Source organism: Pocillopora verrucosa, chromosome 2 (assembly GCF_036669915.1).
Source record: "Pocillopora verrucosa isolate sample1 chromosome 2, ASM3666991v2, whole genome shotgun sequence".
Classification (NCBI taxonomy): Eukaryota; Metazoa; Cnidaria; class Anthozoa; order Scleractinia; family Pocilloporidae; genus Pocillopora; species Pocillopora verrucosa.
In genome coordinates, this window is record NC_089313.1 from 10,856,011 (window position 1) to 10,879,119 (window position 23,109).

The following is a 23,109-nucleotide window of genomic DNA, read 5'->3' on the forward strand; positions in this document are numbered from 1 at the left end:
ATTAACCGTTATAGTTTTGACTTGAATATATTGACATATATTTTTTCAATTGTACAATGTTATTATAATTGTATAATCTCATAGGTGAAGAAATCATTTTTTTGGCAATGGATCATTGTTGAAAACAGAGTGATAATAAAGAAACCGAAACCAAACTTTGGGCAGCTTTAGTGTGGGTACACGTGAAGGTTTAAAGGAAGTCTTTAAGGATTTCTCTTATGTTATCCCCGTCTCCGATTACGTTTGGAGCTTGATCTCCAGGGCCAAAATCATCTTCCTCTTCCTCGTCGTCCCATTCATCCCCGCTTCTGATGTAGATGTTGTGCAACACTGCACAAGCTACAGCATTACGTACTGCAAATGGTATTCCATTGTCCAATCGTTTCAGGAGTATTCTCCATCTACTTTTTAAAACACCAAAAGCGCATTCAACCTTTACCCTTGCAGAGGAAAGTTCCTTATTAAAGGGCAAGTAAACCCAAAAATACATGTTTTTCTTATACTATGTAAAAAGTGGCGTAGAAAACAAATTTGAAATTAGTTTTGTCCAATTCGACTTATTTTAGGAGAAAATCGGCATTTTCAACTGAGATTCCATTTCCGGTAAAAACAATAACGAGAAGTCGTGACGTAAGCGGTGGAACCAAAATATTGCGCAACACATATTCCCCAGTAGAACTGGTGTGGGAGTTCGTGTAAGTAGCGGTAGTTCGGAAGATGTTTTTTCAGAAGATAGCGACTCGAATGCCTTAAGCTTAGTACATGACAGCGCTGGGGATAATCCAGAATCTTCAGGAGAGTCTGGGCCACGTCCTTAACAATATGAGCCGCGTAGGGTTCACCGAAGCGATCCGCACGAAGACAGTACAGAACATGTCGACAGCGATGCGACCGTCTCGGAAACTCAGACTGGTATTTAATTTACTTTGTGATTCATTTGTATTAAACATGAAAATGCAATAAAGCGAGGGTACAATCTAAAGGAATGCAACAGAATTTTTTTTAACTTGAGCTTCTGAAAGTGTTTTATATAAAATTATCAAAGGTGCGAGTGTGGAACTTGTCAACCAATGCCGACAACTCATGAAAGTGTTTGTTGTACGGAAATCGGGCAATTGTGGCAAAATGGCCTGAAACCCAGATAAGTTGTGTCACTGAGCATCCAGGTTTTCAGTCAGTTTGCCTCGATTTCTGGGTGCTGGAGACGGCCAAGTACGCGTACAGGCAGCAGCAAAGCACAGATAATCACACCGGAAACGACTAAGCTAAATATTTTCTGTTTCATCTGTTTTGTTACATTTTGAGATCGATTTACTTGAGTTGTTTCTGCCATTGATTTAATAATACAGTACTAGAGCTAGTTGTTTTTCGCTTCTTTCCTGGCAGGAAATTTCGCTAAATTGCCTACAGATAGCTTGTTCGTTGGTGTTGGGGATATCTCGGCAAACACTTTAGGGTCGCTGTGCTATCTTGTGCGGTAAACAATATCCTTCATCTCAAAAGCATTTCTATCGATAAACAAGTTGTATCATGTACATTTCCTTGTGTGGCCTTCATAATTATCCAACCCTGTTTGTGTTTGCTTCGATTTGAAATATTGAAAAGATAGTTTTGCAAGCTGAAATCAGGATCTTTTAAGTTGTACTCAAAATTATGAATATTGTCCTACTGACCTTTGAATGTATTTTCACTGCTGTGAAAACCGTGACACAAATTCTTCTGCTGTTTCTCTGCAGGGTTTCTCAAAGGAAGCACCAAGTGGGGCTGGCTTGGATTTTCTTATAGAACATAAGGGTTGATTATGGGATCCTGTATAGAATTCTTTGTATCGAACCGACAAAATTCCAGATCACGTTATTACACACTGATATCAACGAATTCTCTTTCTTTGATACGTGTTTCGAATTCACGCAAAGGTTCAGACATGTCAGTGTCTTTTACGGGCTCAGCGCTGGCTCCCGAACAACTGGCTTCCCCATAATATTTCATTAGATGAGAAAAAAGATGTTTTTAGAGAACCAATAAAGCTATTGTTGTTTAATTAACGAAACGTTTTCATGTAAAGCGATTTTGTACTTTCTCTGTTGACCTCTAACTTTTGAAGAGCTCAACTTCTTTCTCAGTTCGGTCGGCCACTTCCGAATCCTCGTCGTCTGCCGACTGTATGGGTCGTTTTTATACTTCCGAATAATTTGCTTCTGGTGAGGCCTGAATCGTCGGTACAGCACCAGGAAGAAAAATGACTGCTACAAACAACAGAACGTTCGAACGGCTCGACGAAATCGGCTATTTACACTTGAACAAATTTCACAAATTGTCGCTTCAGATTTGCGTCATTTGGAAATATTTGCATTGTATGCCCAGTTTTGTTTGAATCAGTACAAAACTGGACGACACAACGCTTCACCATTACGAAAAAATTGAATATATTGAAGCAAACTGTAAGTAAAAAAATCATGACGAGACCAGCAAACAACGGCTGTAGAAAAGACTCCTTCGTGCCTCACGCGATTATAAAACGAGACTTTGGAGGGTCCACCCGTGACGTCACAGGAAAGATGGCGCCATTCAAGATGGCGAATGTTTCGAATTTGGAAGAGCTTTTACAAAGTGAAAATGGACTTTTGAGAATAAACGAATGGTACCTTTGGTGTACTTGATATATTTACTAAACATCTATGTGAAAAGAAAATGAACGTTTTTTGGGTTTACATGCCATTTAAACGCTATTTCCCTTGGGTCCCGTGTGTCCTCTGGATACGGTTTCATTAGCCATGGAGAAAGAGGATAGGCACTATCACCTAAAAGGTACGGACCTATGTCATGACCATTCACATTAACAGTTGGCTGGGTTAGGACATTCTTCTGTTCTGCTCTTTGAAAGACAGTGCTGCGCCTCAATACACGAGCATCGTGCATGCTTCCAGGATATCCACACGCAAAATCCATAAAAACCTTCTTGCCATCAACAATAGCTTGGATTATGAAGTCGTGCTGTTGATACCGACTAAAATAATCCGGTGCACTGTCGTTGGGTGCTTTAATTCTAATATGCGAGCCGTCAATAGCCCCAAAGACATTTGGTAGGTTGGTAAGATCTCCAAACGTTGCAATCGATGAACTGACTTCAGCGATGGTCTCTGGGAATTTTATGTACTCGTCACGAAGTTCATAGAGACCTTTCACAACGTCTTGTGCGGCCTCGATAACAGTCGATTTTCCTACATTAAATACCGGGCCAAAGGTGGAATAAGAATTTCCGTGGGCCAAGCGGTATAGTCCCAGAGCAAGAACTTTTGCTGGAGGTACACAATCCCTGAACCGCGTGTTTCGCCTCTCTAATCTCGGGCCCAAGATATGGAGAATTGTTTCGAACGTGTTCCTGCTCACCCTTAGTTGCTGTCGAAAGTACTCCTCTGGAATTGCCGGGTCGTTATAATGGACATCGAACCACGATTCGGCTGGCCGAGGAATAGTCCACGCTTAGGGCCTATTACGAACTCGACGGAAACTTCGTCGTCTTCTTAGAAGAGCAATGTTCATCATTTCAAAATATTCATTTGCCCATCTCTGATACAGAATGAAAATGGCGAACATTTGCTGCTGTTGGATGTTAATATTTTGAAGAAGTAAAACGGCAATAGCCACGCAAAACGCCTGATTCGCATTCATGTTTACTAAAATACATTTGCCGCGCAGTTCGCGTGTTTTGATCTGAAATCTGATCAGTGATATGTAGTCTTAAATTGTAGTGCGACCCTGAAAATGTTCTCAAATTTTTGGCACTTCCGTTTGCGGTTTCAAATTTTTAGAAATTTTCGCGTGGGCCAATTTTTGTTTTTGACTGTAGTGCGACCCGGGCCTTACCTAACAAAAAAATGTTATGGAAATTAAACTAGGAATTGCTACTTTTAAACTGTCACATCGACGGGGATTACGAAAGAGGGAATGGACAAATAAATCACATGAGGCCTACTTAATTTGTTTCTCACAATTGACGATACAGTCGAACCTTGATCATCCGGACTCGTTAGGACTAGACAAAATAGTCCTGATAATCGAGGATCCGGATAACCCTAACCTCATGCTTCAAGGACATGATGATCTTGAATAAACATTCGGGAGGCTGTGTAGCTTGTTTATCTTGCATACCACGCCGAACGAGTCAATAAAGCGTGCAATCTCACTTAGCAAACACACAACTCTAAGCCAGTCAGACCTTATTTGAATGTTCTTCATTAGTTACGACACGTGCGGCCGCTGATTTTGCTTTTCGAAAGCGAACAGACTCGCCTTTACTTCACTTTTCAACGCTGTATTTTAAGAAATCTGTTTAGAAATGACGAGCGATTCCAAAAACTGCTTTTTAGATGACAAATTCTCCGAGCTTGTGCATATATACTCTCCAAGTACCGCAGAATTGTCGTCACATTCCATTTTAGACCAGCTGGTCCCAGGGAGAGGGGCATTCCACGATTATAGTTCTGGAGCTCTGTATGTAAGTACTCTGGTATTATGTAAGTTTTTGTGTTTAAAAAACGCTTTGTAAGTAAGTTAAGATATTTTCGAAGAAGCCATTTTATGCCGTGATCTCAGGTAAACGCAAGACATTGTAGAGACATAATCTCTTTTGGTAAACAGCATTTAACGATCGAATCGCAAAAATTGGCGTTGTTGGTGCATAATTTTGCTATTTTGAGAAGATTTTGGAATAAAAGTTGACTTTCGCGTTTTGAGAAGCTGAAAGTTCCCGTTCACAAGAGTCTCGACGGGAGAAAAATAGACCCTTTCGTGTGAGCATAACTCTCGTGTGGATAATTTCATGCGTAACAACCCTTAATTTACGAGAACCAAATTTAACGAGGTATCACTTAAACGGGTTGTAAATAGCCTCGTGACACATGCCCTAATGTGCTTTGTCGAAGGACAGAAAATAAGCTGGTGATTTTTTTAAGTTACCAACAGTTATAATTCCTATCGAAAGCATAGACGGTCGTTCTCAGCTCTCAGCTTAAATTAAACTTCAATTTCACTTGGGTTTCAGTGATCGCATTCAAGACTGATAGACATCCTATAGTTTATAACAAGAGCTAGAAATGCTTACGGGGACAAGTTAATAAATTACATTCTTACCTTAGCAAAATTCGACGGAAAATGACACACTCTCGCCGAAACATTGTTCACCCTCACAACCATCCATCCTGCAAAACAAACAGCCAGCCAGTCACATGTCCTCCTCTACTCGCCCCAATCCTCCGAGGGATACCCCAGCCATGCTTAATCAAGGTTCCTCAAAACCTTTGCGAGTGCCTTCCGGAAAAAAAATCCTTACGTGCCCGGTTTTTGAGGTATATAACTAACACAAACTACACATTAGTACCGATACCGGTGCAAAGGTCATGGGTTCAAATCCCTCAAGGACTTGACTTTTTTTTCAGGCCTTATTTTCAATACTAGTTCTGTAGCATTCATAACTGCGAAGGTCGCAAACAAAGCCCGACACCATTTGATTGTTGACCTCGAGACTCCTGAAGGCTTAAATTGTTTTTGCGTATAATAGCTAGTCTCTAGAACCAAATAGCAGAGGAAATCAGACGATTCTGCCGACGGTAAGCAATCAGGTTCCAAGCGTTTGCCATCTATCAAAACGGGATCGATACCGGTGGTCGAAATCTTCTTTAGATAACGCTCTCTGACTTTTACATCCAGTTTTTTAACGTAATCAGACAGTGGAATTTGGACGACATGGTCTGGATCTATAAATTTGGACCGTGTAGTGCATATAATAATGATTGAAACACGTGACTCAGGGTGATTCAGATGTGCACCAATGCAACATGGCGTAAATTAATTCTGTGACGTCACGTGAAAACGATCTATATTGGTTTCTTCATCCGCAGTGCACATAGGTAGTTACGAAAACGAAGACCTAAGACCCCTTAGGAAAACAAAGACCCATTACGGAAATGAAGACCACCCTACGAAAACGAAGACCCATCACGAAAACGAAGACACATTACCGAAACAAGTTCAAAAGAGGTTGGTATTACCTCAGTGGACAAAGATTATGTTCATGAGACACACTACGAAAACGAAGATTCTTACGGAAATCTTGAATTCTGAATTTGCTGGTCTGTGATTTATTACGGAATATTTCAACATTAGAGCCCCATGGAACCCTGGTGATAATTTCATATTTCATTTGTAACCCGAAAATTTGAAAGTTTTTCCCCTTTTTAGGTCCTGGCTTTTTTTCGGTTTTTAACTGACTTCTTCACCCCTGAAAGCATGGCATTATGCAATAATTTTTCTATGTTCTCAAATTAAACACAACATTTTATTGGATCAAAGTCTGTTGCTAAGGGAATCTTATAACCTCCTTAACTTCAGTTCCACGTTCTCAGTGAGAATCAAATGACCCTAGCCGATCGCACAACAATAGAAGTCATATCTCAACAATACAACAAACTTCATGAAATTCACAGTAAAAAACAAAGCTTCCGAAAGAGTTGATACTCGTTTCAATGCACATTACGAGCTTTTACACGTGCACAAATACACCACAAGCTGAGGGAATAAACGTAGTATGCACAGTATATGAGAATTTTTACAGGGAACTTCTCTTTCCTTAGTGGCGACGGTTGTTGATCGATGAGATACAGCTCTTCGCAGAATCTGAGTTTAAGGCAATTTGAGGAAATCAATGCTGAAATCATGAATACAGCTTTCTCAATTCTAATCATGCAGGTCGTTTCAAATAGCCCAATGCGGAGCTTTTAAAAGGCCCCCCCTGGGAAGACGAAAAAATACCATAAATGAGTCGATTGACATTTCATTTAACTTAAGTGAGATATTTAGACAAACATATAATTCAGATACCAAATTTCAGAGCTGTATTGGTAATCATCGTAGATTTTGTTCATCTTAAGTCAGCAATTAATGTGCTATAACTATGAGGTTCTTTTACGGACAAAATATCGAACATGGATACATTAATGTTTTGTTAAATTACGTTATTGTTATGCGTTATAATACAAGTCTTAAAATAAAATAAATCAATTTCATCCGGAATACATCGATTTTGGATGTAATACATCGATGCTGTGCAGCATACATCGCTTTCCTGACTCATTCACGCGTGACCTTATATAACTAAAAGATGTTCAATAAAACTAAGAGATGAAGAAGCGGAAATAGAAATGACCGGAAGTCAGACTAAACAAGAAGCCCCGGAAACTAACACTTTCGAAATGGCGGAAATAGAGGCAGATGATCAGTGAAGTTTGAGAAGCACTATGCAAGGTGCACGGATTTGGCTGCCCAACATCGAAGAATTTTTTACGTCTTTGGGTAGGCTACTCGTCACCGGTGGCGATTGGACTCAGACGTTATGTGTAGCCTGTCGTATGAAACTTACAACAAATGAGAGCCAAGTTGTTGTAATCTACTGCAAAATTAAAAAGGGCGTGAACAAACACGGCGAATGGGACTCAAACGTTATGTTTCATGTCTCAATTATGGAACAATAAATAAAACATGTTGATGTCAAGGAAATTTTGATCAGTTTACGTACAGCGAAACCAGAGAGATTTTAGCCAAGTGACTTTCACTGTTGTTCATGAATTCGTATAAAACTTACATCAAATGAAAGTTAAGATGCGGTAATATACTACAACATTAAAAGCATGTGAGGGACTTGGCGTTTTTTCTTCGTATTAGGCACAGAGAATGTCGAGATGACCTTGACCTTCCTTATCAAAACTAATGAAACTTATATCACATGAAAGCTCAGATCTTGAATATCGTTAAGTAATGTTTAAAAAACGAGCAGGAGTGTTTTATCGGGTTTAAAACCACTTGGCGACTGTTGATGACTAACTTTAAGGATAATGAAATATTTGTATTTAAGAGTAATTCAAGACCCACGGGTAGCGAAAAGAAATAAAACCGGGGTTGTTGTCAGTAGATACACAAAGCCCACCAAAAATATTTCCGATTTTCCAATAAACTGATTAAAGAATTTTACCACAACAACTTTTCTAGATTGCCATCGACTTTACCTCCTAACTCGGTGAAATTTTAATTTGTATCCTTACACATTCCAACGAAGGTTTTTTCGTAACCTAGAGAATTGTTCAGTGTGATATGCAAATATTGACTTTTTTCTAGGTGTGGCTTAATCCCTCGCAGTCAGAAATTTTCATAGGATTTCTACCGAAAGGTTCTTTCAAATTTCCTAAGAATACCAGAAATCTGTTTTGAAATGTCATACGATTCCAAAATTTAATTTGTTTTTTTAGATGACAAGTTTCCGAGCTTGTGTATATATAATTTCCAAGCACCGTCAAGTTGTCGTCACATTCCATTTTAGACCAGCTGGTCTCAGGGAGAGAGAGAGGCGTTCCACGACTGGAATTCTGAAGCTCTGTATATAAGTACTCTGGTATTATGTAAGTTTTTGTGTTTAAAAAACGCTTTGTAAGTAAGTTTAGATATTTTCTAAGGAGGCATTTTCATGCCGTAATCTCAGGTAAACGAAATACATTGTACAGAAATAATTTCTTTTGGTAAACAGCAGTTAACGACTGGATCGCAAAAGTAGACCTTGTTGGTGCGTAATTTTGCGATTTCGAGAAGATTTTGGAATAAAAGTTGATTTTCACGTTTTGAGAGACTGAAAGTTCCCGTTCACAAGAGTCTCGACGGGAGAGAAATAGACCCTTTCGTGCGAGCATAAACTCTCGTGTGGATAATTTCATGCGTAACAACCCTTAATTTACGAGAACCAAGTTTAACGAGTTGTCGCTAAAATTCTATCTAAACGGGTTGTAAATAGCCTCGTGAGACATACCATAATGTACTTTGTCGAAGGACAGAACATAAGCTCGTGATTTTTTAAGTTACCAACAGTTATAATTCTTATCGAAAGCGTAGACAGTCGTTCTTAGCTTAAACTTCAATTTCACTTTTCAGTTTTCAGGTTTCAGTGATCGCATTCAAGACTGATAGAACAAGAGCTAGAAATGCTTACGGGGACAAGTTAAGAAATTATATTTTTACCTTAGCAAGATTCGACGGAAAATGACACATTCTCGCCGAAACATCGTTCATTCTTACACCCATCCATCCCGCAAAGCAAACAACCAAGTCACATGTCCTCCTCTACTTGCCCCAGTCCTCCAAGGGATACCCCACCCATGCATTATCAAGGTTCCTCATAACGTTTGCGAGTGCCTTCCGGAAAAAAATTATTTCGTGCCCTGTTTTTGAGGTATATAACTAACACAAACCACAAGTGGAGAGTATTCGAAAAAAACAAAACAAAGCCCGCTCAGCTTTGTTCTTTACTGTTCAGTTGACCTCCGCTCCAAATTTCACTGAATTCTATCAGTTTTATACATAATCTACTCATTCGTTTGAAGAAGTGGCATTTGGTTCATATCGCAAATTAATGGCCAGTTTTCGTGTTCTAAACTCATCACGCCTTCTCGGAGAGTAATGTCTACACTTAGCCCCCAGTCACACTGTGGGCCGCTAGCCAAATAAAACTGCAGTCCCCTTGACGTTCGAAGTAAGAATGATGGTGTTTCACGGGAAAGTGATAGTTTTCCAATCAAGCTTTCTCCAGTTAACTTCTTCGAAGTCATTTTCGATAGTCAAGGGATGGGTCAAACTAAGGGGAAAAAATTAATGTTCTTCTCCATCTTTTTAGGTTTGGCACACCACGAACCCTAGTCACTCTCAGCATGATATTTTCATAATTCATTTTTAATCCAAAAATTTAAAAGTTTTTCCCCTTTTAGGTCCTGGCTTTTTTATGGTTTTTAACTGAGGACTTCTTTTCTTTTCCATTTTTCTTGATGAGGATTGATCACTCATTATCAAATACTTCAGTACTGAAACGCGAGTGTAAACAAAGTTGATCTGAAATAGTATTCATAGTAAATCTTTAAGCATTATGCTTGCTTTTGAGCGTAACCCCTGAAAGCATGGCATTATGCGATATTTTTTCTTTGTTCTCAAATTAAACACAACATTTTATTGGATCAAAGTCTGTTGCCAAGGGAATCTTATAACCTCCTTAACTTCAGTTCCACGTTCTCATTAGGAATCAAAGTTTTGTACCTTTTGGAGAACGATCCATCTGCAACTTGCATGTAGGTTTACTTTTGCTGGCACTTGCAGACTTTAAAAAAATAAAAATTTCAACAACCGCGTGAATTGTCTGTTACTAATCTCAATCCAAAGAGCGCTAGCAGAATAATTTTCGTTTCATTAAACGCTACTTTTCGTTATTGCTGTCTAAACTTGCATTTACACTCCAAATTATAGTGACAGAAGAGCTATTAACTTTAGCCGATCGCACAACAATACAAGTCATATTTCAACTACACAACAAACTTCATGAAGTTTGCAAAAAAAAAAAAAAACAAAGCTTGATATGCGTTGAGTTGATATTCGTTTCAATGCATGTTACGAGCTTTTACATAAATATACCATAAGCTGAGGGCATAAACATAGTATGCACAGCGTACGAGAAATTTTACAGAGAAACCCCCCTCCACCAACCCCCCCCCCCCCCTTTTTCATTTCAAAGCCCTTACAAGAGAAAGGAACTCATTCCAATTCAACGAACAAAATTACTTGCAACGTACCGCACGGATGACCGCCATGGTCATCAAAAAGGCAGTAGTTCTTAGAAATATCTACATGGCTAAATTCAAAACGCAAATCTTCGAAAATAGAGCTAACAAACCGCCCGTTTGGAAACGCTACATAGACGACACAATCTCTCTCATGTACATTAACAGAGATGTCGTTAACCAGTTCATCGAACAAGCTTAAGCAAATGAACATCACACAACAATCAAATTAACGGCTGAAATATCTGTTTCAGAAGCTACTTTCTTTGACACAACTATCTATATGGGTAAAAGATTCAACAGGGAATCAGTTATCGATATAGGAACCCACTTCAAACTAATAGAGACATCCAGTACACGTTCAACACAACGTGTCACCCACCGGGAGCAAAAAGCTTCGCTAAAGGCGAAGTGTTACAGCTCCTCAGGACTAATTATTCAAAATAATAATTTTTTTAAAACACACTAGGCAGGGAGAGGCAGAGAGATGCAACCCGAAAAACTTAATTAACCACACACTCCTAATCTTTTTGCTTCATTATATACCACCATATGCATGTCATGTCTCTTCTATTAAATCTCGTTTTAGCTTTAAAGTAGTCCCATTGAAGGTTCCATGGGGCTCTACTGTTGAAATATTCTGTAATAAATTACAGACGTGCCAAATTCAGAATTCAAGATTCCTGTAAGAATCTTCGTTTTCGTAGTGTGTCTTATGCACACAACCTTTGTCCACAAAGGTAATACCAACCTCTTTTGAACTTGTTTTAGTAATGTGTCTTCGTTTTCGTGATGGGTCTTCGTTTTCATAATGGGTCTTCGTTTTCGTAGGGGGTCTTCGTTTTCGTAATGGATCTTCGTTTTCATAGGGGTCTTAGGTCTTCGTTTCCGTAACTATCCCTTCGAAACAGAGCATATCCCAGTCTCGCCTTCCTCTTTCCGTCCCGCATCCCACCTTTAAAATTTCTCGTATCCCACATCCCGCCCCAATTTTAAGCCTCATCCCGCATCCCGCCAAACCTATGTTGGATCCTCTTTTATCTTGACTGGCGACGGTTGTTGATATGGCTCTATCTCTTCGCAGAATTTGAACTTCACACCTCCAACATTTTCTGAGGAAATCGATACTGAAATCATGAATACAGCTTTCTCAATTCTAATCATGCAGGTCGTTTCAAATAGCCCATTGCGGAGCTTTGAAAAGGCCCACTGAGTAGACGAAAAAATACCATAAATGAGTCGATTGACATTTCATCTAACTTAAGTGAGATATTTAGACAAACATATAATTCAGATACCAAATTTCAGAGCTGTATTCGTAACCATCATAGATTTTTTTAAAGTCAACAATGTGCTATAACCACGAACACACGTGTGATCTGCCTGTTCTGAACCACGGCCCTAAGCGATTTCCGTCGTCCTCTGGCCAGTAAGATAGAAGGCGCGAATGCGGGAAATCTGAAAAATGGCGTTTATGGGCTTCCTTACCTTTGTAAAAGCAAGTAACACAATTTTATTGATAACAGGAACATTATCGTTGCCTTTGTATTTTTCATACTTTGGTACTGAAGCAGCAGTGAGATTTTCTTTGCTTTTGTGTGTACATTCTGCCATACTCGCCGCAATACCGGATGTTGTAGTGAGTCTAATCCTCGGTTAATTAATTATAAGTTATGTTTTGTTTAAGGATTCTCAAAACCCTATTCATATCTGTCCATTTTAGCCCTGTCAACTAGTCTGGTCAGGTTTCCGAGATCCAATCCCTTCACTCATTTCGTTGTGGAAACTGTCATGTGTTCCCATTATTCACTGAGTGACCCTGTCCTCGACTGTGTATTTTCCGCTGTTCAATAGACCTTGAGGTTCAGAATGCTTGTAGATGATAGCGATTATCACAATAAAGAACACTACTTGGTAAAATTGGTGAACACATTCTTTACATTTTAAAAATCAGTCCTTCCTGTTCAAACAAGTTCTTATTTGCCGTCATCCTCTCTATGCATCCTCAGAGAACACTTAAGGCCATATTCAAACACAAAAACTGCGCTGAATTTAAATGTGTAATCTGCTCTTTTTTATTTTTTGTTCACCCTTTAGAAAGCTGCAATACCTATGCTACAGTTGCTGTCATTTGCTGTTCTCCTTTTCCTCCCTTTCAACACAGCCCCAACCATTGTGGTCTGGTGCTATCTGAAGCTTCTTCAGTGTTCAGAATTTGCACTTTTGTTTGTTGAGGCAATACAAGTTGTTTTAGTGGTGATGTACATCAGTCAATCTTTTGTGAATGAGATTGAAGACCAACCAGTTATAGTTAAGGTATTCTATCTAACTAAGCCTCTGTGGGCCTTCAGCAACAGCATTTGGGTCCCTTTTCATATTTACAGTGACTAAGTAGTCTTAGTTCTTTTTTTTTTCACTTTGACTATTGTAAGCAATGACTGAGATTGTGTATCTTCTGTGAAATCAGAAGCTACATGTAAAGGTGATTTTAGTTCAACTTTATGTTAATTATTTAAATTAGCAATTTAACAATTATTTACCAAAGTGGAGGTGAATGATAATGGTTATCTACTGAGATGCAAAGCAGTGAGGTAACTATCCACCACTGTCCCCAAAACTGAGGTGAATAGTCATTTTAATATATTCCTTGCATGAACTAAAAAATAAGTTTATTTCAGTCAATGAACCATAAAATGGTTGGAAATTAAATTGCTGATGCAGAATTTTTTCTTTAACTGGATGGAGCAAAACAGTACTTGCTTATTATTTCTGCACCAGTCAACCAGTGCCCTCTAAAAGCACTATTTACCTGTGTGGTAGATACAAAGAATAATTATTATTATTTTACATACAGTTAACATGTGATTTTATTCATCCAAGAGTGTACAACCTCAGTTGCCTGTTTGTTTTTCAGACTTCTATTTTAGCAATCTCAGGAGTTGCATACATTTTGTCAATATATCTCAGCTATCATTTGTTCACAGATATTCACTCAACACACACAGAAACTTGGTGAGTCTTAAGCTTTCATTTTTGATGGAATAATAATTGTCCAAGGGTTCTTTACACTCATTGGAAGGGCCTTATTACTTGGAAAAGAAGCTTGATGTGTCTTAGTTCCTGGATATGGCTTTACAGAATGTAACCCTGTGCTAATTGTATCACATTCAATTTTTGAGAGGAAAATTTTTAACCCAATAGTGCTGAAAGTTAAATGATTTTTGGCATTTGTTACATTTGTTTTTGTGGTTTATAGTTTACAATCAGCTTTGGTTGTTTAAAGTTTGCATACAGTTTTCATTGTTCAGAGCATTGTAAAGAAATCCTACAGAATATTGCAGTTTTTCACGCAGTTTTAAACCATAGATTGCCCAAAGCTCTGAATTTTCCCACAGTCCTTTTTCCTTAATTTCATTAAATTGCTGACTGTATAGTGAAGATTATTTTCTTCCTATGTTTTTCCACATTCGCCACATTTGTAGATTCTCAAACAGACTCAATGGAGGCTCCTCCAGAATTTCCAAAATATATTTAATAATTATAAAGATTTCCAAAGATTTCCAAATGACCCCAAAGGATTTTCTTTCAAAGCTTTTTACAAATAATTTCTTTTTTCAAATACTCCTGTTACAGGTGTGCAGGAGTTGCAGTCATTTTAACAATTTTGGTGTTATTTATTTGCTTGTATAAGGAAGAAGGCAAGTAGCTCTGATAGCAACAAGCTAAATGTAGTGAGAATTCTGGACAGTGATTTACTGGAGTGTGGTCTTTTCTTCATCAGAGAACCATTCTATTGATCAGTGCATGCAACCATGCACAGACTTTTAATCAGAGGAGATATATTCAAATGGCATAAATAACTAAGAATGCAAGTCACAGATTCTAGTCAATGGAGATAAATTGGAATGGCTGAATTAAGTAAGAGTGCAAGTCACAGTTTGGTTAATTGTAATAGCAGATAAAGTAACAGTTATGAGTATGCCTTGGATAAAACCTATACATGTATTCACTGATTTATTTAAGAAATAGATAATAGATTGGTGTTGCACTGAAATTAAGCCCACACAGGATATTGGGAGAACAGGAGGAAAGTTCGTAAATCATGAACCATAGAAAGTGCAGTCTGGTTCATTGGTAAAATATATGGAGCCAATGTCAGTATTTATCTATTTATTTCTATGATGTTTGAGTTTTACCTGCCTATGTTTATTAGACAAATGTTGAATATTAGACCTACTTAAAAGAAAAATATATTTTTATTGCATTTCCTCTTTTCTTTCTGTATTCCTTCAGGTATCATATCTGATGCAGCTGTTGTTAGTCTTGTGATGATTTTTATAGTTTGGGCTATGAAACAGGAAAGATTGATGCAAGAAAATTCCTTAGATGTGCTGTCACAGTGGCTACAGTAAGTTTTTTGTTCCTGCTTGTTCATAAACCAAACAGTTGTCTCTGTCTTTGCATTTTATTTTTCTGCCTCACTTTATTATACAAACAGAAAGCATATGCTATGTTACCGTACAGGAGTTGACTGATTCGATAGGTCGTCTGCATTTTACATAGAGGGTAGCCAAGTTGGGGGTGGGGGGGGGGGGGGGTGGAAGGAGGGAGGAGGTGTTTTCATACACGAAATTTTGAAAAATTCACGGAACACATGCACTTTAGGCAGTATTTCACTCGGATTTTGGATTTAAAAGGACAATTTCCAGATCTTAGCTTACCTTGCCCTTCTGAGAAATTCACGTGTCACGTCTTAATTTTGAGCTTAATCATGCGTCACGCACAAACCCTTTGCCGCCCTCTACATAGTACCTGTATTCTTTCTGATTTGTTTGAAATGAGAAGTTTTCTTGGAATGCCATTCACTCCTTCAGAGTTCCTTTTCGTTTTTATCTAGTGAAGGGTACAAATTTTGTAAGTGTACAGAGCCTTTGTTATCCCCACCCCTCTCCCCCTTCAGGGCCTCTTTACTCTCTACTGCGGTTATAGGCAGTCTAGGGAAATGGCCGGCCACAAAGTAGTATTGTAAAGATCCTGAAATCCTTCCAAATAAGGGCCTATGTTCAAGAGTTGAAAAGAGTAGAAGTCAACAACAGAGAATGTAATCGTACCCCACCCCTGTGGCCAAGGGTTTATATTCGACATGGGGTAACTGGAGGTTCTCAGGAAAAATAATGCATGTTGATCAAAATACTTTGTGATTTCGACTGAAAATAAATACTATCTGCCGTGAGGACACAGGTAGAAGGATTTGGGGGCAACCTTGTGCAAGTAAAGGTCAATTTGTTTCACTACAGTGGGCGAACTCGCAAAGGTGGTAGGGAACGAACTAACAATTGGACGAAACCTCCATAAAGCTGAGGTGATATGTCACTGTGGGTTGAGTTCGTTGCTGGTTTCTGTTTACTGTTTCCTTTATTTTTCCGTGTTGTCTCTCTCAAAAATATCTCATTTATTATGCATATTTATTTATTTATTTATTTATTTATTTATTTATTCGTGTACTTATGCAGTTTGTTTCGGTCGGAAACATAGGCTCTGCTGCAAATCTTTCGTAATTTTTTTATACCCTGTGCTTTTTAAATAGACAAGTCGCCGATAACCGTTCATTCCTCAAGGTGTTCTTATCGATGGCGAAAGTAAGCATAGGTATGTAAAGATGCTGCCTATAAACTGTAAACGTGAAGGAAAGAAATTAATGTACATTTCATTTGATATATAAGTAGTTTTCAGTGTAACTTCTTTTACGTAAATGTCAGGTTTTTGTTAAAAATTAAAATCAGTCATTACCCAGTTGTTCTTGCTTTATTTTCCGTGTTTGTTAGACTGCTTCTACATTTTACAAGTTTGGTATCTCGTCTTATAGCCAAGCTGGACTTACAGCCGAGTAAATACTGTACATGTAAAGCAGGTTGACGCGGCTGGTTCAATCACCTAAGAGCCACTATGGTTACCGGTCACTTCGCCTAATATTTGTCGGTGAACTGACCAATGGTTTCCGGGTAATGCCACTATTAAGGACATTCCGTAAAGTCGTATCAAGTACCTTAAAGACAATACTCGAGGGTTGCTCCGTTTGAATCCAGTTGGTTTGTCTTGGCCTGTCATTTTGAAACCCCCAAGCTGAATCGCATCCTGTTCGTCAATGCGTCTATCTTTACTTCGAGCTTTTGAATCTGAAGCAATTGTGAACGAGTTCCTTCACGCTTTTTCTAACTCCGTATAAAAAGCTGAATGCAAGTGGCGAAAATAAACAACCTCGTGATGTCATATCTAATTTCACTATATACTCTTTGATTGATTGATTTGTATTCATTTTTCAGCGCATGCGACGCGTGTTAAAAGAATATTTTCGGTGTTCATCTCACCCACGTGTCTTCTGCTTGCTTTGATGAGGATTGCAAGTGTTGTTGGGTTCGTGACTTTGACTCCGACTTTCTTTTACCAGAAAGAGGTAAGCAGTAAGACTGAAACATTTCAATAACTTCGCTCAATTACCTTTAAAGTCTGTCCAGTAAGGGTTTGGGTCGTTTCTTGTCTCTGAATAAATTTCTTTTGTTTGCTTTCATTTCAAATTGGCAATCAGAAACCTTTAAATTCTAGGATAAAGGCAGCTGCTTTTAACAGAACAAGGGTGTGCATGCGTCGAGCAGCTATAGATTTTCTTTTCAGTGGTTTGGCGTGATATCTGGACAATAACTTCTAGCTGTTACTTAGTTTATTTTCTTCTCTACACTTATCTGCATGGCTGTGTATTGATACTGTAAGAAGGGATTTCTTAACGGTCATCAATAGCAGGGAAAGGATTTGATTAAAGTCATCTAATCTATTTTTTAGGATGATGAATACAGTACATTACAGGAAGTGGATCTCCAGCCCCACAGAAAAGGTCTCAGACCTCTTTACCTTCGCCTGATCATTATTTTTGTGTACACACAAGTTGTCGTTCGCACCATCGCCTCTACAACAACAAACCGTCAGTACCTTAGCCAAGTTACTTCTTTTACTGACATGTTACCTGGCAACAGAGTGTGGCGGATCATGCAACTGCTATTAGTCACAACAACCTACATTTATCAGATGTTCAAGGATGAATACCAATGAAAAAAACTCAAGGGAAGGTTACTTCACTTTAAGACACCAAACATTTAAGATGTATATCTTCTTAATGAGAACGAAAAGATAGGTATTAAATGACAAGGGAAAGTAAATGACGGCGCACAAATCCGTGGGGCCCTGGATTGACGCAAGGCATCATGTGGTAACTGGTAACGTGGCGTAATGAAGTCATTCAGTGCGTTGGTATTGATTATAGGTGATAACCATCATGAGCACGATCCTAACAAGGATGTAGTTTGACTTTACTTTTTAAGACGGACTCACCAACAATATTAGAACGCAACATCGCACTGTAATGTTGCAGTTTTGCTCCAATAAGAAAGGGACATTTAAACCGTGTTACAGGAAAGAATTTGATGTGGAAATGAGAATAGATATGTTGCAATATGTTTCTGTTGATGGTTTAGTCTTTACATCTAGATTAAATACTGAGGAAAAGAAGTATGTGTTGATAGAATTCCGATACAAGCGACGTTTACGGGTTCGGTGATTGAACAGGAAGTGAGACCCATGTGTGGACTATAGATAGTGTTTTTGTGTCAGGGTAATACGGTTCAGGTTGGATAAATACCTAGATCAGCTCACTCCGTATTTGCGATTGACTTAGGTGCCACAAGCAGGAGCAGAAGAGATGTAGTTGCGGGTATAAGCCGCTATCTTGGTATCATTTATTCCTTACAGGTCATGTTCCATGTAAACCAACTTGACAAAATGAAACTGGCACAGAATCATTTTAAAGTTTCTAAAACTGGTTACAATAAGAAGGATTAACATATCAAGTCAAGTGAAATCGATCAGGCTCCTAAACCGCAATCGGTTGGTTAAGTTGTAAACTTGAACCAATCGTGAATTTGGGTATTATGGACATTGCTATGGAACACTGAAGAAAATGTCATCACATTGGCGGGATCCAACGCTCTCGCATAAAAAATCGAGGCTAGTGGCCAGCCAGTCCAAGATGGCGCCCAAACCTGTAAATTTTTCAGTATCCAGAAAAAGCGATATGAAAAGTTTGTGTTCTCCTGACGTCGAACACAAACAAAATAAACGAAAAGAAAAAGCTCAAACTGCACAGGCGTTCATACGATCTCCTATGCATCACACTACAGATACGTAACATCGGTTAAAATGTAATCTTAAGCCTGATTAGTGAATCAAAGGCGTATACGCTGATGACCCGTAACGGGTTGAAATTGTTAAGCGCCTCCGTAATAACCAGTGTATTTCACAGGTTTGTTTTTTATAGCGCACGAAGGTCCATCTGGAGTTCCAAATGTGTTGACGTCAGCGCCGTTTTTGGTGGGCAAAATGAGTATTCCATCTTGAGACGCCATGGATGGATCTTCGCTGAAATAGTTGTACGGTCGCAGGAAAAAGCTGGCTGAATTGGCTGCAGTGGCAGTGTTCGGAATATCTTCGGAATGAGGTATGTGCATCACGCCCACTGTTACCCAGGCAACCAGATCTTCATTCACTATATTTTCGTTATCTGCAGTGAATTTTGAGAAATCCACAACGGGGTCGTGCATGCTGTTCTGGTTATAAATGGAGGAGCTTCTCTCTTCCTCTTCTTTGCGTTTAGTGACCGTCATCTGGTTCTGTGTCCAGATGGCTCCTGACATTAGTTCCCAGTCATTGGGGTATATTTGTTTCATCATGTCTCGGATGTGGATACGATAACCTCGATTGACGTTCATCTTATTCACGTTTCCATCGCTGAAAAAGTTCAGGTACTTGGGATGTTCAAAATTTTGATGATAGGTGGCTTCTTGTTCGGTCTGCTTTAGGCTGCGACTGAGCAACTTTTGTATTCTTCTGGAGCCTGGAAACTAGGGATTAGAGATGTTTTCCACTTTGATGTCGATATTCTCAAAGGAGTTCTTTCTTCCTCCAATGTCTAAGTCCACTTTGTAGTTGATCAAATGATCGTGAATAGTTCCGGCAACGCCAGTATGAATCTCGGTACCGTACGGAGCCTCGTTTGCCGTCCAATAGGTAGCTTGCACGTAGCCACTCGTCGACACCCTGACCTCCACGACACCGTTGGGATAGAACAAATAATCATAAATATAATCGTAGTTGTATGCAGTGGAAACGGAGCGCAAAACTAAAGCATTTCCTGGCATTCCTCCGTAGAAATTGTAACCACCCTCAAAGTCGTTATCAAAATGTCTGCGTAACGGGAGACCAAGGTCAAGCTCAAATAAACACACCGATTTCCGGTAAGTAGCTGGCTCACTGCTGCTTACAAAATGAATTGTGTCGAAGAATGTGGCCGTGCTTGGGCAGTCAATGCCTGGGACTAGTTCAAACTTGCTGCTGCCCATGCCCCAGGAGGCATCGAGATATTCGGTCAACATCTGCATGGGACTCCACCCTGAGTAAAATGCTGCAGCCTCCTGGAGACTGAGTTCATACACGATTCTTTCGCCGTCGAATTTGATATCAAACAGCTGCATCCCAGTGGAACTGCGGGAACGAAAATCAAAACTCCACTTCATGTATTCCACGTGACTTCCGCTGACGGTATAGCGCTTACCATCGGGCTCAACCAGTTGGGGTGGTCTCAGGGGTATCGAGGGTTGTGGTTTTCCTCGCTGAAAATAAGACGAGTACAAAGGCGTTTCACTCGAGGAAGATGGCGCAGGGAGAAAGACTTTGTGTAGAGTGCTGTTCTTGTAACCTTGCATCAGTTCTTCAACACTATCAAATGACTGATTATAATAGAACACTTTTTCAACTTTCCACAAGGAAACAACGTTGCCTTGTGTGTTAAGATAGATCTCAAAGCCAACCGGATGCACGTAGCTTCCCTGTAGTTTCCGAACAAACCAGATCCATTTCTCACGGTGGCCAGACTGTCCGGGTGCAGACTCGGACCATACTAAGCAGCGGTCAGTACAGCCACTGTATGTGTACCCATCGAAGCTTTCCTTCAGCAAGTCAAAGGCTTGTTTTGTTACGGTCAAGACAATGCGTTCTATAACTTCGATATCCTTACCTCCCGGTGGGCGAGAATCAAACGGAATCGGATATTTTTGACCGGGGCCGGTTGTTTCGTCATGTTTGGTCGGTTTCGCAGCTGGACTCACGAGATATTCTTTTACGTCCGGGTTACCTTTTCCTCCATTAAAAATAACGACACGAGCCTTGCGTTCGAGCTTTAAGGCGTCGTTGTTGCTATCGAGAAATGCAAGCGCTTCGTCTTTAAGTGGTTGCTGCAGCTCAATTAAGTAAATGAAGTTCATGTTTATGGCCGCTTGTTCATAAGGTGTAACGTTTATGGACGGCTGGCTCAGGATGTAGTCACGAACAGCGATTATCTCATCCTTGGTTAAGTCGTTGAATAGACCCGTGGAGCGTTCTGACTGAAGTTTCAGCCGTGTGTTATCTGGGCAAAAATCATTGACTTGGGAGGACGATCCATTTTCCAAACTTCCATTCTTATCTCTTGTTGACACCACAATTAATGCGATCAGCAGACCCAATGACAATAATGCAAGAAAGACACAAACAATTTGCAGAATTAAAACTTTTCTTCGCGCATCTTTAGCCATGATGCGAAACGCCTTATATCATAGCAGGTAATTTAGTGTTAACAACTGGGTTGAAAACGTAAATTAGCCACCGTAAAGCTGACGTTTCGAGCGTTAGCCCTTCGTCAGAGCGATATCGTATATATATCATAGTCGAGCCAGACCTCGCTCGTGCGATGTTTATGTAGTATGCTAATTGTCTCTTCATCACGAAACATACGTAGATGACATGGTATATGTCCGTTTACCGTTCTTTATTACTGGGATAGCTGTGGTAGCCCGGTCCTAAAATGCCTTTGTTTTTTTGTCGTCTTTTTCTTTTTCTTTTTTTTTTTTTTTTTTTTTTTCTTCCTCCGCCACAAAATGGAAAAATTGCACAAAAGTACCCAGAGGTCATTGGGCCCTCAACACCATGACAACTAACTGTGATCCAATGAGGTGTTCACATGCTGATCACGCGTGCTATCTTTATGATGATTGACGTTGTCATGCACGGACAGGGCCGGGTCACATGACGAACACGAGATTTTTGCCCATAAAACTCTTTTGTCAGTCGTTTTGTATTTCAATGTGTTTGGATTACGATCATCTGGAGCATTATGGCGCAAACGCTCAAAATACTTATAGACGCATACACAAGTCGTATTGTTCGCGGCTAATCCAAACAAAAAGATGTTATTGAGCGGTAATTTTGAAACGGACTGAATCGTGAACGCTTGAAATCCATGAAAGCATTGAATGCCTTGTATGCTAAGTATGCCAATGTCTTAGTTGAAAACGTTAACTCGTTGTAAAAAGCAAAATCTGAAACCAAACTGCATATACTCAATGCAATCCATTGAACAACACTACTACCGTGAGACTGAAGAACAAAATTCAAATGGATGCAAACTGCTTGCGAAGAAAGACGCCATGTTGGATTCACTTGATGCCAGGGAACGTAGCTACGATAACAGTGCGAATGGTATTAATTTCACGATCAGAAAGAATCAGATGATTCTTATGTTTTTTTCCATTGTAGTTGTATGGATATTCTTTTTTAATAAATACATGATCCAAAATCCCGTGTTTTTTATGTATAATGTTATTATGTTAAGTATTGTTTACGCAATTTTCTTGTCACAGGCAACCCAAAGTTACGTCTCGAGAAAGAGCCAACGATTAATTCACGAACGCGTTACGCGTTGTGTGACTCAGAGTAAGTTATGCTAGGAACCGTTGAAAATTTGAACACGTTGTAAGGAATAGTATAGGGAACGAAATATGGTCGATTTACAACGATAAATATTTCGAAATATGAAGATTTTTCTCGTAAAATCAATAAAACTTACTCATACCCTGTGTATCCGTTGTAGTTTCTGGCGATTGTTGCCGTTTTAAGCTTGCTTTACCATCACTATTATTCACGTCATCTACTTTTATTACATTGGTAAAATCTGTACAGACATCACACAAACCAACTATGTTGAAGGCTTGAAATTATATTACGATCGATTTTCATCAAGAAATGGGCCAGGAATTTTCCACAATAGTGCAAATAATCGTGAAGGCTGATCGCGGAAAAGCGATTGCGTGACGCTCGGTAAGCTGTAAGATGACATGTTATTATATACCAGACGTAAAACTCTTCAGATTCTCAGTCTGCATTTTGCACCCACTCTGCAGTTTATATTTTGTATCCGGTCTGCAGTCTGCTGTCTACATTTTGTACTAACAGGTATCCGTGGCACCAATACAGTTTATTTTTGGTTCCAAAAGAAGATGACTTAGCTTAATCCTTTAGCGTGAATGAAGATAATTCTCAGTCTACT

The 23,109-nt window shown here is 39.3% G+C and overlaps 3 protein-coding genes, 1 long non-coding RNA gene and 2 pseudogenes across 5 annotated transcripts in view; 2 read left to right on the plus strand and 4 right to left on the minus strand.

The window, feature by feature from the left end:
* LOC131771297 (uncharacterized) overlaps nucleotides 1-4,222 on the minus strand; it is a 4,312-nt pseudogene extending 90 nt beyond the window's left edge.
* The window catches only part of LOC131771296 (alpha-(1,3)-fucosyltransferase 11), a 13,860-nt gene extending 8,659 nt beyond the window's left edge, over nucleotides 1-5,201 (minus strand). Inside the window, exon 1 of the mRNA XM_059087073.2 lies at nucleotides 5,134-5,201. The gene's annotated coding sequence lies outside the window, so the exon portion shown is untranslated. The remainder of the gene's footprint in view (nucleotides 1-5,133) is intronic.
* On the plus strand, nucleotides 614-2,015 carry LOC136278934 (uncharacterized). Its single transcript, XR_010716645.1, has 3 exons — nucleotides 614-912; nucleotides 1,387-1,477; nucleotides 1,737-2,015. It is a non-coding gene; the product is annotated as an uncharacterized lncRNA (long non-coding RNA).
* On the plus strand, nucleotides 4,248-18,408 carry LOC131771237 (uncharacterized). Of its 2 annotated transcripts, XM_059087012.2 has the most exons (9): nucleotides 11,228-11,811; nucleotides 11,987-12,282; nucleotides 12,741-12,959; nucleotides 13,558-13,655; nucleotides 14,277-14,341; nucleotides 14,937-15,051; nucleotides 16,231-16,292; nucleotides 16,967-17,097; nucleotides 17,481-18,408. In XM_059087012.2, the coding sequence occupies exons 2-9, from the start codon at nucleotides 12,109-12,111 to the stop codon at nucleotides 17,745-17,747; spliced, it is 1,131 nt and encodes a 376-aa protein (XP_058942995.2). In that variant the 5' UTR covers nucleotides 11,228-11,811; nucleotides 11,987-12,108; the 3' UTR covers nucleotides 17,748-18,408. The 2 variants fall into 2 exon arrangements, with proteins under 2 accessions (XP_066018326.1, XP_058942995.2); XM_066162229.1 differs by lacking the exons at nucleotides 11,228-11,811; nucleotides 11,987-12,282 and adding an exon at nucleotides 4,248-4,498.
* LOC136278932 (diamine oxidase [copper-containing] pseudogene) lies at nucleotides 18,397-21,337 on the minus strand (annotated as a pseudogene).
* LOC136279230 (diamine oxidase [copper-containing]-like) lies at nucleotides 18,959-19,459 on the minus strand. The gene has a single exon (XM_066162831.1). It carries the CDS (start codon nucleotides 19,457-19,459, stop codon nucleotides 18,959-18,961), a length of 501 nt encoding a protein of 166 aa, XP_066018928.1.
* Nucleotides 21,338-23,109: the final 1,772 nt, after the last annotated feature.

Excerpts from the sequence above, each read along its gene's own strand:
- LOC131771237 (XM_059087012.2), top strand. The coding sequence starts at position 12,109 with ATGGCGTTTATGGGCTTCCTTACCTTTGTAAAAGCAAGTAACACAATT. Across the intron at positions 12,283-12,740 it reads CCGCAATACCGGATGTTGTA|AAAGCTGCAATACCTATGCT; the intron begins GTGAGTCTAATC and ends TTCACCCTTTAG. Across the intron at positions 17,098-17,480 it reads CTTTCTTTTACCAGAAAGAG|GATGATGAATACAGTACATT; the intron begins GTAAGCAGTAAG and ends TCTATTTTTTAG.
- LOC136279230 (XM_066162831.1), bottom strand. The coding sequence starts at position 19,459 with ATGAACGTCAATCGAGGTTATCGTATCCACATCCGAGACATGATGAAA.